The sequence below is a fragment of the Neurospora hispaniola genome (genome assembly GCF_033458365.1).
Source record: "Neurospora hispaniola strain FGSC 10403 chromosome Unknown B0T23scaffold_7, whole genome shotgun sequence".
Lineage (NCBI taxonomy): Eukaryota > Fungi > Ascomycota > Sordariomycetes > Sordariales > Sordariaceae > Neurospora > Neurospora hispaniola.
Window position 1 is genome coordinate 1,004,439 of NW_026944412.1, and position 17,460 is coordinate 1,021,898.

At 51.9% G+C, this 17,460-nt stretch overlaps 5 protein-coding genes across 5 annotated transcripts; 2 read left to right on the top strand and 3 right to left on the bottom strand.

Moving 5' to 3' along the window:
* The first annotated feature begins 248 nt into the window (after positions 1–248).
* Positions 249–2,043, top strand: B0T23DRAFT_343623 (WD40-repeat-containing domain protein). The gene is made up of 4 exons (XM_062835929.1): positions 249–454; positions 526–772; positions 856–938; positions 1,041–2,043. Exons 1-4 carry the CDS (start codon positions 445–447, stop codon positions 1,760–1,762), a joined length of 1,062 nt encoding a protein of 353 aa, XP_062689764.1. The 5' UTR covers positions 249–444; the 3' UTR covers positions 1,763–2,043.
* Positions 2,044–2,161: 118 nt separating this feature from the next.
* B0T23DRAFT_422489 (uncharacterized protein) lies at positions 2,162–4,177 on the bottom strand (the record flags this gene model as incomplete). Its single annotated transcript, XM_062839801.1, has 2 exons — positions 2,162–3,844; positions 3,919–4,177. 2 exons carry the CDS (start codon positions 4,175–4,177, stop codon positions 2,337–2,339), a joined length of 1,767 nt encoding a protein of 588 aa, XP_062689765.1. The 3' UTR covers positions 2,162–2,336.
* Positions 4,178–5,254: 1,077 nt separating this feature from the next.
* Positions 5,255–7,311, bottom strand: B0T23DRAFT_398340 (uncharacterized protein; the record flags this gene model as incomplete). The annotated part of the gene is made up of 6 exons (XM_062838355.1): positions 5,255–5,390; positions 5,542–5,634; positions 5,697–5,963; positions 6,027–6,118; positions 6,179–6,359; positions 6,422–7,311. 6 exons carry the CDS (start codon positions 7,309–7,311, stop codon positions 5,255–5,257), a joined length of 1,659 nt encoding a protein of 552 aa, XP_062689766.1.
* A 4,122-nt stretch (positions 7,312–11,433) lies between these two features.
* Positions 11,434–14,296, bottom strand: B0T23DRAFT_210968 (NADPH-cytochrome P450 reductase). Its single transcript, XM_062833549.1, has 3 exons — positions 12,390–14,296; positions 12,040–12,318; positions 11,434–11,914 (listed from the first exon to the last, which is right to left on the bottom strand). Exons 1-3 carry the CDS (start codon positions 14,169–14,171, stop codon positions 11,900–11,902), a joined length of 2,076 nt encoding a protein of 691 aa, XP_062689767.1. The 5' UTR covers positions 14,172–14,296; the 3' UTR covers positions 11,434–11,899.
* A 423-nt stretch (positions 14,297–14,719) lies between these two features.
* B0T23DRAFT_386333 (uncharacterized protein) lies at positions 14,720–16,322 on the top strand. The gene is made up of 3 exons (XM_062837608.1): positions 14,720–15,298; positions 15,370–15,539; positions 15,623–16,322. Exons 1-3 carry the CDS (start codon positions 15,132–15,134, stop codon positions 16,285–16,287), a joined length of 1,002 nt encoding a protein of 333 aa, XP_062689768.1. The 5' UTR covers positions 14,720–15,131; the 3' UTR covers positions 16,288–16,322.
* The last annotated feature ends 1,138 nt before the right edge of the window (positions 16,323–17,460 follow it).

A 17,460-nucleotide genomic window follows, 5' to 3' on the forward strand; every position in this document is an offset into this window, starting at 1 on the left:
TGCGAAATTCGGATGTCCGAGGGAGAAGTGGAAGCTGTTCGAAAGACGGGAATGCTTCCTTCAACAATGCAACCCCACCAAATGTCGGGTCGGCTCTTCATGAGATGACGGAACGGCGCCCACCCCTCCACCAAATTCTAGAACGCCTTGTGGATCTGCGTCAAGATGGACAGGGTCTGGTGCTTGACCCGAACGGCATCTGCAACTCACTCCACCTCTCAACTTCCAATCAGCTGCCTGACCCAGCTCGGAAAGAGACCTTGAATCAGGCGGTAACCCATGGCAGAACTTTGTTTACTTGGAGTTGCACTCCCGGTCAAGCTCCCTCCCCTCTACCAATCCCCCATTTCGTCGTCCGGCGATTGTTAACGATTTCGAAGCTACGTCAATACCACGTAGGCTTTAATCTACACACCACCCACCACACACAACACCACCACCGCAATGGCTCCTTGTAAGCTCGGAATATCTCTCAAGAAGCTACTATCATATGTGTCCTCCCAAGCTAACGTCGCGTAATTCTAGCAACGCAATTCGAAGTGTCACAGCCGCCCAGTGACGCTATCTCGGCCGTGATCTTCGCCCCCGATAACACCAACCGCCTGCTCGTTTCTTCATGGGATAGGAACGTCTACCTTTACGAGATCGCCGAAGGGACCGAAGACGCCACCCTAATTAACAAGTTCGAGCACCGTGCTCCCGTCCTTGATGTCTGCTTTGGCGCGAATGGAAATGAGGCCTACACGGCGAGTCTGGACTGCTCAGTCAAGAGGTTCGTTGCACACATAGCTTATTACCTATGGATGCTCAGCATCTTGCCACAGATCTTTGTGGATGCTAACGCGAATTAAACAGAATCGACCTATCCACAGGAGAGCAGACCGTACTAAGCACGCACGAAAAGCCCGTCCGATGCGTCGTCTACAGCCCTCAACACTGTAAGTCCGAATCATTACAGTCCAATCATCCAACCACAAGTCCACGCATTACATTCGATAAGTATTTGAGACATCAACTAATCTGGCATTTTCTTCTCCCAGCCATGCTCATTTCCGCCTCGTGGGATCACACTCTCCACGTTCATAACACCTCCGCGCCGGCCTCGACCCCGATCACCATCTCGCTTCCAGGCAAGCCGCACGCCCTTGCCGCCAGCCCCTCTAAAGTCGTCGTCGCCATGACCGCACGACTAGTACACATCTACGACCTACCCACGCTCGCCACGGCACTCTCGTCAGCCGACCCTGCCTCGGCAAACATCACCCCCTGGCAACAGCGCGAGTCATCGCTCAAATTCCTCACGCGCGCCGTGGCCTGCATGCCCAACGACGCTGGCTACGCCACCAGCTCGATTGAGGGCCGCGTCGCGGTCGAGTGGTTCGAGGACACAGCTGAGTCGCAGGCGCGCAAATACGCCTTCAAGTGCCACCGGCAGACGGCGCCCGAGGAGGAGGGCGGCGGCGACGTGGTCTATCCCGTCAACGCGCTGACTTTCCACCCCGTGTATGGCACGTTTGCTTCGGGCGGCGGCGACGGCACCGTGGCGTTGTGGGACGCCGAGGCCAAGCGCAGGATGAGACAGTATCAAAAGTTCCCTGACAGCGTCGCGGCGCTGGCCTTCTCGAATAATGGCAAGTATCTTGCCATTGGCGTGTGTCGTGGGTTCGAGACCGATATGGAGGACTTTAATAGCGAGGGGAGGACGAAGGTGTTTATTAGGGAGTTGGGTGAGACCGAGGCCAAGGGCAAGGGCCCCAAGTGAGACTCGGATTTCAGTTGTCTTTTTTGCTGGTTGTCTGTCGTCTCTCTTCACGTCTTACTGTCTTGTGTAACATCTTTCCGGCTATAATCTGGGTGTAATCGGCGTTTTATATGATATGGGACAAAGGGCGGGCTGGGATTATTGTGTGGCATTGCTATTTGCGGAAACGTCGTCGGAAAAAAAAAGGTAAATGGACATTACGAGTTGTGGTAATTGATTATCCTGGTCCACGTCAGGACAACTAAGAACAAGATAGACAAAAATATATATGGTTATTCTTACATGATGCAGTTTTCTTAAGTCAGGATCACCATGTTGTTGAGCCTGATGCCTATGCAGACTAGAAAGTAAAATATTGAACATTCCCTTGGCTCGTTGGCGCTGGTATGATAACACAACCCCATTGATACATGTCTACTCCTGATACCTACATGTCTTTGACCTCCTATCAGAAGTTCCAACAAATAACTACATCCCGTAAACCGATCATTATCACCCTCCACCAAAATCACATAATACTTTGGATACAAATACAAAGATCACACTCCTTTCTTTCTCATCCTCTGTCATCTTACTATACCGCAGACTTCGACCTTTTAAGCCCCGGATTCGCCCTTCCGCGAGAGGTGGAAGGAACTGCAGATTTCGCTCTCGAATTCAGAGGTCGTAGAGGAGTAGGAGTACGAAGGTCAGTCTCCGAGATGTACGTCTCCCAGCCTGAACCTGGGGAGGTCATTTCACTTGGCGGTGCATCTTGACCTTGAATTTTGACCTGTGCTTGATGGCTCTTCTGACTCTGACGGTAGTGTTGTTTCCCGAGTGTGTCGTGAGAGGTAAGTTTGGCGGGATCTGTTGTCGTATCAATCTGGCTCTGATCTACAGTTCCGCATTTCGACGACGACAACTTTGTCGTGGTCGTAGACTTGGCACCGGTGCGTTTTTTCGAAATGGCTGGCTTGGGGTCGTCTTCTCCGGAATGGTCATTGTTGCCCGGCTCTTTTTGTTCCTCTACCGGCTTTTGGGCAGGCTTTTGGAGAGGTTTTTCGAAAAAGGGTTCAAGAGGTTGCTCAAGATGCTCTTGAACATACCATTCACCACCTTCTTCCGTACGTACTTCAACTGCATTACTTGCTTGCTCTTCAAGAGCCTCTTGTTGTTGGTGGCGTATCTCTTGATGATTGGGAGAAGAACGTGCAGAGACATTCATCCTTGCCGGAGACTCACCCAGCTCAACAGATGGCTCCCGAGCAATGGCCGCTTCGGGTTCAACATTGTCTTCCTCGTGGTCCTCCAGGGGCACATTACCTTCACCTTCCAATGCACTCTCCATTACAGTCTGTGTCTGTTCTCGTTGTTGTTCCGAGGCTGCTAGAGTTGTTCTGTGTTGTCGTCCCTCCACCTGATTTGCGTATTTTCCCAAAATAACGCTTTCGAGAATGATATTTGGCTTCAAGACGGTTGGTAGCATCTCTTTGTCCTCCAAGGGGTTATTCTTCTTCTTCAGTAGTCTGTGTCTCTTCCTCTGACGTTCGGTTTGTTTGGGGTCAGGGAGAAATGAGTTGTCGTAGGCCCTCTTCTTCTTCTTCGTCACCTTCTTCTTGTGATTCACAATATGATCTTTTTGGGGAGAACTTGTGAAGCTGGATTGTGTCAAGTCTAAAGCACCCACTCTTGACTTGACTTGAGGGGCTTTCCTCTTAGTAGTTGGACGCAAGCCCAACTGAACCAGCCCGTTTGGTTTTGCTTCGTCTTTGGAGAACCCGTCGCCCAGCTTGTACTTGGCAGACAAGCTTGTTGTGGTGCTTTCCTCAACCTTGGGCTTCAGTCTCTTATAGCCGCGTGGTGGTAGCTTGTCAAAGAGCAAGAATGGACGACGTCTCAAGAGATTCGACTGATCTGTGACAGGCTTGGGTATGTACTTGGTGCCACTGCTGGACCTCACCGATGAAGTAGGAGTAGTCTTGGATTCTTCGGTAGTCCCTCGTTCGTCTTTGTCTTCGTCGGTGCTATACTCCAAGCCGGTATCCTCTTCTGTCGCATTATCGCCCGGGCTGTGGGAGGTATCTGAAGCATATTGAAGTTCTGGAACTCGTGCATTGTATGGTTAGATTCTGGATTTGCACCGGGTTATGACCGCCATATGCAGGAACACGTACCAAATTCTGGCTCATTTGCTTCCACAAATTCATACTCAGCTTGGTAAGCAAAAGTCTCTCCTTCAGGTATTATACCATTATCAAGGCGGTCTTTGTTCCGGGGCTCGGGTTCACGTTGATGCTTCCTCGCAAGGCTCGCTGGTGAATGTCTGGCCCTTAACAACGGAAGCACACCGGGCGAGGCAGTCCGCACTTTGTGGGAATAGGTACGCAAAGGGCGAGGCCTAGCATAATCTTCAAACGGAACCTGAGCCTCCATTTGTTGTATGGTTCCAGCAGATGCGTTTGCCTGGTTCGTCAAATTACAAATTGATGTCCAACTGTGAGGAAGACCAAGTTGGCAAAAAGTCCAGTTTCAAGATCATGTTTCCCATTACAATTTGTGGGAGCTCAGGGCTCGGTGCAGGCTGTGTTCTGTTGAAAATATGGGAAGGAACGTTGGGTGCTTTGAAGCAATAGCGCAAAGAACGATCCTGCAGCTGGGAGCATACAGGCCGACATTTCACACAACCATGTGCCCCCAGCACCTTGGGGAAATTCAATTAACAATTCATAGAATTATCGATAAAGGAAAAGGTGAGAGAGCATATTATATATCTTTCCATGTGGGTTGGTGGCGCCACAACACCAGGTCGTAGTGATGCTCCCAAAGTGGGCAGATGACGTTTATCCCAAAATGGTGATATCAAGAGGGAACGTGATCAAGTCCATGGACACACTCCTGTCTTTGCGCCTGGGGCCACCATATAAAGACCAGTCTACTGAACATTGACGTTGAGACCTGATTCCCTACTGTATGCCCCCGATTTTGCTGCCCTGAACATCATAGTTCTCACATTGGGCATCACGACGAACTTGACAGAATGGCATGCACTGGTTAGTTGTCACAAAGTAGTGGTCCATCTTCCTCATTCTGCAACAATGATGATTTTTCATTCGATTGATACTGTCTGCTTGGCTTCCCTTATTAGAAGTACAAAGTCCCAGAGAACTGAATATCAATAACCGTACAAGAAAACCTTGGTAATTTCTAGTAATCCTCCAACCTCCCGGTTATTATTACCACGTGCCAGAACTGTAAAGATTCCCCATCCCATGAAAAAGTTTCGGTTAGTAATTAAGCACCCACCACATGCATTGGCATAGCCAGTTGATTAAACATCCGTATCGATCATGTGCTCCAGACCTATCGTCAGAAGCAACTTAATGATGGCCACAGATTAGCGATGCCGAGCTGTTGAGCCCTTCCCAAGAAAAACATCAGTTGTATCGTATACTTGAACAAAGGGAAGCCAGATCAAAGACAGGAATATCGAGGCAAAGCCCTCGTAGCCAACTACGGCTTCTCCTTCTTGATTGTGGGCGATGACTGGGTGCTGCCGTTTGCAACCGTACCGGACTCGACGATCGTGACGCCCTCGTCCGCTGATCCGTCATCCGAAGAGGATGCGCCGGTGGTCAGGTTACCCGGCCTGCAGAGAAGACGGTTAGTTGTCACGACGAACTGAAGTCATCTTCCAGCTTCCAAAAACACGCATGCCGCTTTTCTCGCTTGAGAGTGATGCCTGAGCTCCCAGGGCGATAGTGCAGGAGGATGCTTTCGGAATGCTGGTGGAGCTGTACCTGACCGCATGGCTTCCACCCTGAGACATGGAAGAACCCATTCCACTGTCGCTGTTGACGTTAATGAGGATACGGGCGCCGGAAGCAAACGAACTGTGTCCAGAGTTAGTCAGCACCTGGCTGTCGTTGAACATTCAGGGTGAAGGGTGACTTACGTATCAGACGAGTGGCCGGCGCTAATGCGACGGTTCCACGGAGCCTGGTGGTTGTAGATGCTGGGATGAATGCCGACATCCGCAGTTCCGTATGCGCCAATGTTGTACTCGTTGGTGCGGAACTGGCGGCGCTCAGCCGTGATGCGCTTGAGTTCCTTCTGCGCCGGAGTGTCGGCGTAGCGAACCTGCATCAGCATTCCCTCCTCTCCAATCGGGGCACCGTGGAATTTCTTGATGACATCCTCGCACTCATCACGGGTCTCGAAGCTGTGTTGCATGTTAGATGATATCCTCAGATAACGGATAACTTCAAGCAGTGATGGGACTTACCGAGCAAAACCGACACCGCGGCTGTTACCCATGCTATCTCTGAGAATCTTGCTGGAGACAATGTGATAGCCAACAAAGATAGCATTCAGCTCCTGGAACGATGTTAGAGTCCACATGAACGCACGACGAGACAACATAAACGAGTTACTCACCGCCTCAGTCAGACGCTTGGGCAAGTTGGACAAATAAAGGTTGGTGGAGCTCTCATCTCCCTCTGCCTTGAGACGGGCGTTAAAGCTCTCGCGAGCAAAGCCAACCTCATAGCCCAGATGGTGGAAGCCACGGATGCACTTCTCCGAATCACGAACATTGGCAAACTTGGCAAAGCCGAAGCTATTGGTTTGGTCAGGACATGGATGAAAGACTGTACTATCAGGCAATGGGACACAACATACCCTTTGCAAGCTCCAGTAGACGTGTCAATGATCGCCTTGCTCTGCTCAACCTTGCCGAAGCGGGAAGCATAACGAAGCAGCAACTCATCGTCAGTGGTGGGATGAAGGCCACGAATGTAAACGTTGCGATTGCCCTGAATGCGGTTCTCGAGGCACTGCTCGATGGACTTGGTGTGAGTGGGCGGGGTGAACACGGCAGGAACCGCGTCAGGGATGGGAGGATTCTGCTTGAGCAGAGCTAGCAGCTCCTCGTCGACAATAGGGGCGGATTTCACAACACCGCCAGATGCAACAACCTGCTCCGGGGAAGGAGTGTTGAAGCTGGAGCGGATCACAGCAATTCGACCATTACCACCACGGTCCGAGAAAGTGCCAAAGAAAGGGGTAGCAGGGGTGGACTCGTTGGTGGAGTACGAGCCCCTACGGTTCTCGAGCCCAGGAGCCTCGCTGCTGCGCTCACCGTACGAGGCGACACGGCCAGGCGTGTAAGGCACAGAATGGTAAGGAATAGGCAGGGGCGCATATCCAGCCTGAACAGGGTACTGTCCGGCAACGCCAATCTGGTAAGCCGCCTCGGGGGGAACGCCGACGTGCATGGGCACAGGGTAAGTCTGGTAAGCAACTTGCTGGTCCTGCATGTAATACTGGTGACCAGCCTGGTTTTGAGGGGCAGTCGGGTTGCCAGGACCAGGAGGCAAGGCAAGGCTGCTGAACTGACTCATAACGGCGTTCATGTTGTCAACGCCATGGTTGACCTGATGACCATGGGTCGCAGAGCCGTCATGCTGAGTACTGCCAACTTCGGTTGTGAGGTAGCTTTGATAGTTGCCCTGGCGGTTGTTGCCGGTGTCGGTGACGACACCCGGATTGATGCGATAATGGGCAGACATCTTTGATAGAACGTTGGTCTGGGTTTGCCATAGTTAGCTCCATGCCCTAAGTTCCACCAAGTCACGCCAAAGAAGTAGAAATGGCAAGTGTCAACCCTGCATTGATCGTGCGACCGCAAGCCCTTGGCATTGATGCTGGACACTCGCCGAGTATCCATCCTGAGGGCAGCGATGACTTGAAAGCAAGTGATGAAGGTGCTTGACAGGTGGGAATGATGCTCAGGAGACAGGTGACCATTGCTTTGGCGCACTCTCATTGAGCAAAATATGACCCGAGAGATTGGATAAGGTGGCGCGCTTGAATCCCTCGGACATCCTGAGAGACCAATTGGGGGCAATTGTACGGGTGAAGGTGATTCAAAGTGCGCGACGTGATGGGGGAACAGAGCGAGGGGCGGAGGGGAAGTTATCACGAACCATTGTGCCTGATTGACTACTTGTTGACGCGTCGCTGAGGATGAGATGTGATAGTGGGGATGCTTTAAAAGATGCAAAGAAGAGGTGCTTGATACTCAATGGAGCTCAATAGATATCTGTGAAGATGATAGAGAACCAATTCAAAATGATATCTGGTGGTAACCCGTGAGAGTTTTGATTGTTGTGATCAATTGGGGGATTGTGTGGGGGAAGAGGAGATGAGGAGGAAGAGGAGGAGGAGGAGGAGGAGAAGAGGGTAAAGGTTCATCTGGAACGGAAAAGGACCGAGACTTCGGCGGGAGACCGGAGTGATTGGCCGGGAAACGCAGGCAAACACCTTCCATCCTCAGGCTGCCATGAACCCGCAGGCAGAGCATACTTACGTCGAACGTCAACTTACCTCCAAAACGAGATGTGGTCCTTGTAACAAACGGCTGATTGGATCAGGCTTGGAGAGATGCTTTGGTGACAAGAAAGCGGCGGCCGGCAACGATGATGTAAGAACCAAAGACTCTGATGCAAGCGAGCGCAGGGGGAGTAAGAAGATGAACCGAGCTATCAAGCAAGATGAATTGAAGAGACTGTGGTGGTCGCTGGGATGGATTGTGTGTTGATGCTGTAATGATCGGAGGAAGAGTCTACCAAGAGTTGAGAGACAGGAAAGTTGAGCTGGACTGGATGGCGGGAGGGAGGGCCGTCTTTTAACTCCCGTCAATCGATCTTCGTCTGGTACCTAAGTAAGATGGAGTGATGGATCAGTGCCGTTGAGGTTGCTTCCTCACGATGTAAACAAATGTCAAGGGCAGCCACGACGTAGACTGGCCAAGGAAGGAGGCGATGTTCCCCAGTAGCCTGCACTACTGTCAAGGTAGGACCCACGGTATCCTCCAGGAGAGCTGAGGATGAGAATAATGATAAATAAGGAAGAACTCCCGTATGCTAAGCTCCAGCTTGCTGCGTTGAAAAGGGTATGTTGAAGGGAAGACGACGAGAAGGAAAAGAAGGAGATGTCTGGCCATGCTTCTCGAGACTGCACTCGCAGCAGGGACTGGGATCATCGACAGGACAGAGAACTACTTACTCTGAAAGTCGATGATCAGATTTGAGCTCAATGGAGGAAGGAGAGACCCCGTTGTGAATACTACCTTTACACACCAGGCCGGCAATTCCAAGTTCAACTTTCCATTGTTTCCCCCCCTATTGACAGGAAGGGAGTAGAACAATTGACTGAGCTAACGATGTGTCCTTCACTACTTAGTGCCGTGGTCTAGATGGAAAGGCAGTGACGCTGGTGGCATCCACTTCGTAGTGAGGGGAACGAAGTGGAAAGTAATGACACAACTTCAACTTGAAGCAATCGCTGTGAATGGTGTTGCTCATGATGCAGGTGTGAATCTTAGCTTGGTGTTTCCTCCTTGCTCTTGCCGTCTATGTGACAGAGACCATCTTCTGGCCAATGACGGTCAGGGCCGGGGATTGGAGATGCCCGAAGCCCAGATAGGTAGAGGTACTTACATAGGTACACTGGGGGAAAGAGTCGCAGGGTGTAATGTAAAATACCAATCAAGTAAGGACAGATTGAAGGCAGTGCCATCCCATTCCACTTGGCTTTCAAACACTGCCAGTCCTTCTGGAGGAGGTGCAAAATAACAGCCGAGTCTACCATTGATAGCCGAACTCGGAGTGTCTCCGGGATTCCTTCTCGTCACGGATCGGATTTATGATTCCAGGCAACCAGGCGCCGGGCAAGACTGGCATCCAGGCCCGGGCGATCCACCTTCACCAATTGCACCCGGGGGCATTGAACCTTCTCGTCCACGAGCAGATTCTTGCACGACTGCAGTGTTAGCGACGACTTTCTTTCACAGAAGGAGGAGGATGGGTCGTGAGGTCAGGAGATACAGCATAACTCCCAAAGATGAGATAACGATTGCAGCTGACACAATACAGTTCAACAAATCGCCTTCGTCCTGGGCAGTCGATTGACTGAATGATTCCCTTTCGGTTTCCCGTCCGAGATCGCTTTCCTGTTCGACCAGCGAAGGAGTGAGCTTGACTGAAGCATATCGCAACAACCCTACACACGTTAGCTTGCCTGCCCAACAATCGTCACAGCTTCCGCCATCACTCACTCACCTGTGACCGGCCACAGCCGGAGTGTCGCCCGCCTACATCACCCAAACTTTCAAGCTCGACAGCCGATACTAGCAACAAGGGAGAGAACTGCCCGAGATTTGTGCCCTGACTTCATCGACAGCAACTCCACAGGACGTGTTGCAGAGGCTAGACATAAGGACATGCCTTCCGCTACTCATACGTCGTGCTGACTGTGACAGTCTTCGTCAACGGGTGTAAGCCCAGGTTGTTCTTTTTGCTCCGGATGGGCAGTGTCGTACGCTTTGTATTGTCCCCATCTTGGCTTCCACTACGGAGCTCGACCCTAGGACATGTGCGCTTTCCTCCATACCATGTCGTCATCCTGGTCATGGTCGCAGGCAGCAAAAGACATGATGAACAAACATTCTCAGTCTTGCTTGCCGTGGTAGCTTTGCTTGGCGACATGCCATAAGAGGACCAAGAAGCTTCGGGTTTGCAGTCGTTTCTCGTTGATCGAATTCATCGTGGGTAAACAAATTCGTAATGGCTCCTTGAGCCCGGCTTGGAGATTAGCCCGTAGAGGTTCGGGTGCGATGGGCCAGGAGAACAGTCGATAGCAACCCGAAAGGTGTCGTCGCCTTTGATTACGACGAGCTTGCATCGATCTTTCTCAGGGGTTGTCTGCTAAGAATCACCTGCCCACTTGGGCCACTAGACGGTGATCACTTCTCGCATCCTCTATGGAAGATCATAACCAAGACGGACTCACTTCTACTCAGTGTAGCAAGTCTTGACGTATTTATTGCTCTGCCACTGATAATGTACGTGTATACTCATGTTTCTACATGGCGAGAACTACTCGCGCTGAACCTGAATAGGAGCTGACGTTCGAACAGCGCTTGGACCCAGGCGTACCCCCAAGTCAAAGCTCAGCCAAGCCGACCCATAAACCCCCGATCCTCTAAAGCCCCGCGACCGAGATGTCGGAAACTTGTGGGCGAAGCCCGTCAGCGTCCAGGACGGCCGACGGCGTATGTTCTGTCGTCGCATCTGCGGGTGTTGAACGTTTGTCGACATCCAAGAACAAGAAAGAAAGCACGGGTGAGAAACAACGAGAAGACTATACAAAAATTTTCAAAAAGACACTAAAAAGAGGAGTACTGATGTTTGAGAAAAGAAGATATAATGGAAAGGAAAACAAGAGCGATGGATAAAAACAAAACAACGGGCTGCCGTAGGCTCGTAGCTGCGGGCCGCGAGGTTGCAATATCGGCAACAAGGAAAACAGTGGCCCAAGTTCGGACCAATCAGAGCCCTCCGCTCTCCAGTCCGCAGCAAAGCAAACGGCGAACACCACACAACTTCCACTTTCTACGGCCACGAAGAAAAATGAAGAAGGAAAAGGTTAAGTTTGCGAGAAGGTAGCACAAGTTCTCGAAAGCTTGGGTTCTTATTGGCTGATAAGACGCCCCAAGGAGGGTTTTTGTGATTCAAACGGCAGAAGTTTGAAGGAAGGTACATAAGATGGGTGGCGTCGGAGTATCGTAGTGACATCGGACGAGTGACTACCGAAGTTACACACGGCGAGGTTCGAAAGGATGACGAATACAAATTGCTGAGGATGTATTGTATTATCAGCAAGATGACGCGCAAGGCAACGCCCCGCCAGATATTCCTTCTCGTTTCGAACACCAACCACTGTGGTGAGATGAGGGAGTGTACATGTAACCCTTTGACGCTATGTACATGTATCCGCGCGTGTGTGATTGACGCAGTCTGCCGTCTAGCTTAGTTCAATACTTAGTCAGGCCATGGCACAGAAGAACAACCACACACCCAAAGAATACACAAAATCTCGATGGATGATGATGTTCCTTATGAATGTGCGCTTGTTGGTGGGTATTTGCTATTGCATCCGGAGCTGGTTCACTAGAAGATAATCCCGACTATCCATAAGAAAAAAGAGTCAAAAAAAGGGTGTGTCTAGTGTCTTCCATCCCCATGCCTTCCAACCTTCTCTATCGGATCACATTCTTGATCTTATTTGCATCTACTATAACTGCATATATATAGGTTATGACCAGACATCCTCCTGTAAAGCAGCAGCCGGTTAGTATGCATATTTCTCCTCTATGCGACCGAACACGGTTTGGGAAGAAAGGGGAGGGGAGGAGAGGAGAGGGACCTAATGGGAAGATCACAACGTAAACGTACCTGGTACTGATTCGATGACCTCATGTTCTTGACAATCTCCTCGGCCTTGGCCTCGGGGATGCCTCGTTGCTCGGAAATGATCTGGCTCAGGACGGTGTTGACCTCGCGTGCCATGTTGGCAGCGTCGCCGCAGACGTAGAAGTAGGCCTTTTGCTCGAGAAGCTGGTTGATCTCCTCGGCCCTTTCCTTGAGACGGTGCTGGACGTAGACCTTCTTGGGGCCCTCGCGGGAGAAGGCGGTGATGAGCTCGAAGTTGTCGCCGAGGATCTCCTTGGCTTCCTGGAATTTTCGCCATTTGTGTCAGCAGATCGAAGTGACCAGCAACGGTTTCAGTGTGGCGCGTGACTTACCTCCCATTCGTTCTTGTACATGAAGTCCTCGGTAGACTTGCGGCAGCCAAAGAAGAGCAGAGTCTTGCCAACCTTCTCGCCGTTCTTGACCTGCTGGACGCGCTCACGAATGAAGCCACGCATGGGCGCAACACCGGTACCGGGACCGATGCAGATGATGGGCTTGGAGGGATCCGAGGGGAGCTTGAAGTTGGAGTGGCGGACGTGAACGGGGACGTGGATACCATCGTACTTGTTACGGGGGCCAGTGAGTTCGTAGGAAAGACCAAAAGGGCAAGGTTCGGGCTCGCCGTTCTGCTTCTGTTTGAGCGCGAGGAGGTAGTTGGTGGCAACACCGCGGAAGGGGTCATCACGACCAGGAAGCTGGGTACTTTCGACAACGGCAGTGATGGAAATCTTCTTGGGCTGTTCAAGGGATGAGGACGAGATGGAGTAGTAGCGGGGCTGAAGCTTGGTGATGCCCTCAATAAAAGCAGAGAAGGGGATGTTGGTCCATTTCTGACCCTTGCCAACAATTTCCAAGACTCTGGCAATGTTGAGATGGTGAAGACTGATCTTCTCGTAGAAGTAATCCTTTTCGGCGCCGAGCTTGGTCATCTCGGCCCTTGCCTCTGCATCGGGAGCAAAAGCAGCGAGTTGGGCGAGGAATTGACGAGACACTGGAGCGCAGATTTCCATGTGGTAGCGAACGATAGCGTCATAGGTGGTGGGAGTCGGGAAGGGAACCTTGGCGGTAGGCTCGAGAGCCTTGACGCTGACAACAGTGTGGCGCTTTTCGGAGAGACCCAGGACGTTCATAAAGCGATCGACCTCCTCACCAGGGTTCGTGGGCCAAACAGCGATGTGGTCACCAGTCTGGTAGTTGAGGTTAGAGCCGCTGATATCGATATCCATGTGGAGACAGTTGCGGTCCTTGACGGAGAAGAGCTCGTAGGACTGGGCGATGGGAGCGATGTACGGGTTGTGGGCGTTGAAGGGACCCTTGGCGGTTCCATCGAGATGCATCTTGTTGGGTTCACCGAGATAGACTTCAGGGGACTCCTTGGTCAGGCCCTCCCTTTCGACGATGCTGAAGACGGGCTCGTAAACGGCCTCGCGCTCCTCCAAACCCATCCTCTCAGCGAGAGCCTTCCACATGGGTTCCTTCCAGGCCAAGAAATCTTCTTCCATGGTACCAGCGCCATCATCACCCTCGCCAGCATCTCCGATACGGTGGGCACCCAGCTTCTGGAGAGCCTTGTCCACATTGCGAACCATGGAGTTGTAGTGCTCATAGGTGTTGTTTCCGAGACCGAACGTGACATAGTTCAGGTTGCCAAGCGCAGGTTCGTTGCCCTCCGTGAAGTTGACGTCTTCGTTGGTGATGAACTCGTAGAAATCCACAGCGTTATCAGTAGGCTCACCCTCACCATAGGTGGCGAGTACGAAGAACACCACCTTGTCGTCAGGAATAGTATCAAGATTGTCGAAGTCGTATTCCTCAAGGTCGGCAACCATGGTTTCAAGGCCGAACCGGCTCTTGCCCTCCTTGGCCAGTCTCGAAGCATAATCCTCAGCAGTACCGGTTTGAGATCCGTAGAAAATGATGCAGTTCTTGCCCTGCTCCTCCATCTTCTCCACAATGTTTCTTGTCTTGCCAGCCTTTGCGCTGCTGGCATTGGCCAGAGAGCTCGCATAAGGATCCTTTGTAACGCCCCACAGTTTGCCCTTTGTGAAGTAGGCGACCGTTCCGAAAAGGATGGCCGCCAGGACCACGAGGTCCAGCGTATCGAGTTCGGCCATGACGGCGATATAAACGGGAGGGGGCGGGTATGCGCGAGGAACTGAAGCGGGCACAACCGGTATAGTCTTGCAAGTTATCGGATATGGAGATGTCTAGAGGGAGGAGTACCTGACCGGGCCGGTAACGCACTCGGCTCGCTTGGCTGCTTCTGGCCGAGGGGGGAGCCAAAAGAAGCTGGCCTGCGCGTAAATCCCATGTTAGCCCAGTGAACAACGCAACGGCTCTATGAACCCGATGACAGATGCCAGCGCCGCTTGTTGCTCGCGCAAGATTGGCATGTGGTCTGTGGGCGGCGGCGTGCCGTATGCTTGGGAGGTCAGGCCACATGGCAAGACCAGACATGCCACGGCTGCCATCGCTGACGGCTTCTGTCCGGCAGTTAAGACGATGTACGTACCTGGGACGAACCGCGCAGGGAAATGGCAGAGGCGACGGAACCCGAAGCTCAGACAGTTCAAGAAAGAAATAAAGAATGGCAGCTGGTGGTCGAAAAGAAGACAGGAAAGGGGGTGACGGTCTCTCACCCTTAAAAGATAAAAGATCGAGAGCGAAGATAAACTGGAAACTGAGGGACACATGCCCCCCTGGCCGATGGACGCGGGCGGGACCCACGCGATCCGATGCATAATTCAACGCTAAAGTCCCGATGACCGGGCCCCTCCCGTGGGCTCCACTTTGATTTTTGGACCCGACCACTGTACTCTCAAGCCAAGTGGTGCTGACGGGAGCCTTCAGTTCGCCGAACAACACGCCGAAGGACAACCGTTCCTGGTGTCGAAAGTTGATACTCTGAAGCTCTCATTGATCTCCAGCTAGTGCCGTGAAAGAGTTGCCCATCCTGCTCCTCGAGGTTCGACGTTCCCCCCTCCACTGATACCGGCGGCCGCCCTGGGCATCAATGATCACAGGTGGTGGCCCGGGTGTGCAGTTCCAAAGCGACAGTGGACTTTAGGCTACAAATGATGCTTTCACATGACCAGGAGAGGTACTTACCTAAGGTTGCTCGCGGAGGCAGAGATGGGATCTCGAGCCTCGAGAAATCACCATGGTTCACCACAGATCTTTCGGCAGAAGTCGAGGTCCATACGAGCGAGGCCAATCATACACATACTGTGTACATACAAAGGTGACTGGACTGGAACCCTTTCTCATCTCAGCTTGGGCAGCTTACACTTAGAGCCGGGGTGTGTCCGACAGCCGCAGCGTTCTACGGAACTCAGATTCCTCTGTCGCCTTCGACATGACATCAATGACGGGCTCAAAGATGCCAGCAACGAGACCGTTTGATCAGATCCAAGAAAAGAAAAAGCGATGTTGTTCTCTTCCCGTAAAACTCTCCCGAACTCCCGTTATAGGGAGATATGTAGGTAAGCCGGCATTGGGCGAATTCCACATCGTACCCCACATGGAGTCTGAACATCTGGCGGAAGCGAGTTCACACGATGCAAAGATGCACAAACCGATCCTATCCACCCCGTTCCGCTTCCGACTCATTGGACTTTTCGGAAATCGATTTGCCGCACCAACTCGTCAACATTCAGCCGGTTCGGCGCCCAAGCCTTGGTCGGTAGTCGAGCACGAGGCCAGGAAGAGCCTCGAGACCAGGAACAGAAGTGGACCATGAAGGATGTCCTGCACAACTTTCCACTGCTTCGGGCCCTGGTCTCTTTGTGGGGTGAGCGCTTGAGGGTTTCGAACAAGATCGTTCGTAAGAAGTCGGTGGTTGCCAAACATTACCTATCTATGTACTTTGCTCGCGTCGTCGCTCCTCCTTCTGCGGCCCGGCCTTTTACGGGTAGATCGCCGAGCTCGTCCCCAAAGATCCTATCGGCTTCCTTCATCTCCTCACTCCCACAGAGGCTTAGAGGTGACCGGCAGTCGCCTATACGCCGAGGATGTTGGATTCTATTCGCCTACGCTCCCATCTCTTGCCTCAAATGGTGTGAAAGTGGTACAGTAGGTTGGCATCTCGGCCCTGCAGCAGGGTTACGTCCGCTTGACACCCGCGGCTGCCGCGCCGCGGGGGGGGGGGAGCGTAGCTTTCCGGCGCTGATGCGGGTTTGTTTTCATGGCTTTGACTTTCTCAGGGCATCAAAGAGAATTTGGAAACCTTAGCATCATTTCACATACTACCATGTACACAGACGGCCAAACCGATTATACGGCTGTTCAAATTTGGAGCTATTTTTGTTTCTGTAAGAATTGTCGTTACCGAAGTCAGCACAACTGACGGTAATCTCGAGGTATCTTGATACATGATTGCGTGCCTGAGGTTTCGCGTAAACAGCTCACATCTGCAGAAACAATGGTTAGACCAGCAAGGTTCGCTTTTGGCAGTCCCAAAAGCTCGGTACATATGGAGTATGAACCCTGTTCATCCCTTTCCAGACTTTGAGAAGGGGTAACAAAAGACCCTTGACCCTTACGACGAGATATGGTCCGAGCGCCCTCTGATCAACAAGGGAACGAAGGCGCTGCGGGGGGAGCTTGGCTTGAATTGAATTGAGGGGGGGCTGGAGAATGTTCAGCCCGGGTTCGGTTGTGTCCCGGGGTGATAACAGTCTCCAGTCAGCCTCTGCAAACGATCGCTCCGCAACCGCCCCCTGGCACCTCGCGAAAACCTTCGGGAGATCTGTATGTTGTGTGTAGGCCCATTGACACTACTGGACTGTGTTCCCCAAACGTATCCAGTTTATATGCTTTAATCCATGTTCTCAGGTACAGCGAGATAAGCTTGTTCGAGACTGGCTCGAGAACGGAACGCATAGTGGCAGGTAGTATCAGACTTTCAACGGTCAACGGTAAGTATGTAGCGTATGTACCTACATACGTAGTGACATGACGTGTGTGGAGAGCCTCCATGTAAAACTCCGCGAACCCCATCTTGCAGACCTGCCTGTGACGGGCCTGTCTGGGGTTGAGCATCGTTCGGCTCTTGAAGCCCGGACAGCAGGGTGCGTATACGCGCCGTCACAGATATTGTCACAGAATAGCTGAGGTATTCGGAGTGGGCCCCCACCAAGATCCCTCCTACACAGTTGAGGCTCTCTCATTGATGTTCTTTTGGCCGCCATGTCAAGCCATTTCTCTAACCAAGAAAACATCGACCGCAAGCCTCTAGGAGAGGACCGATCACCTGGTTGAATGATTCAATTCTTGGTGGGCTAAGATGTTCTCTTGGACCCCTTGCAGCCCTACAGATCACCGAGGTGTGTAAAGAAAAAAAAAACAAGATGAAAGATCGAATAATAGAGGTACCCCTATGGTATGTATCTGGTTTGTTTCAGT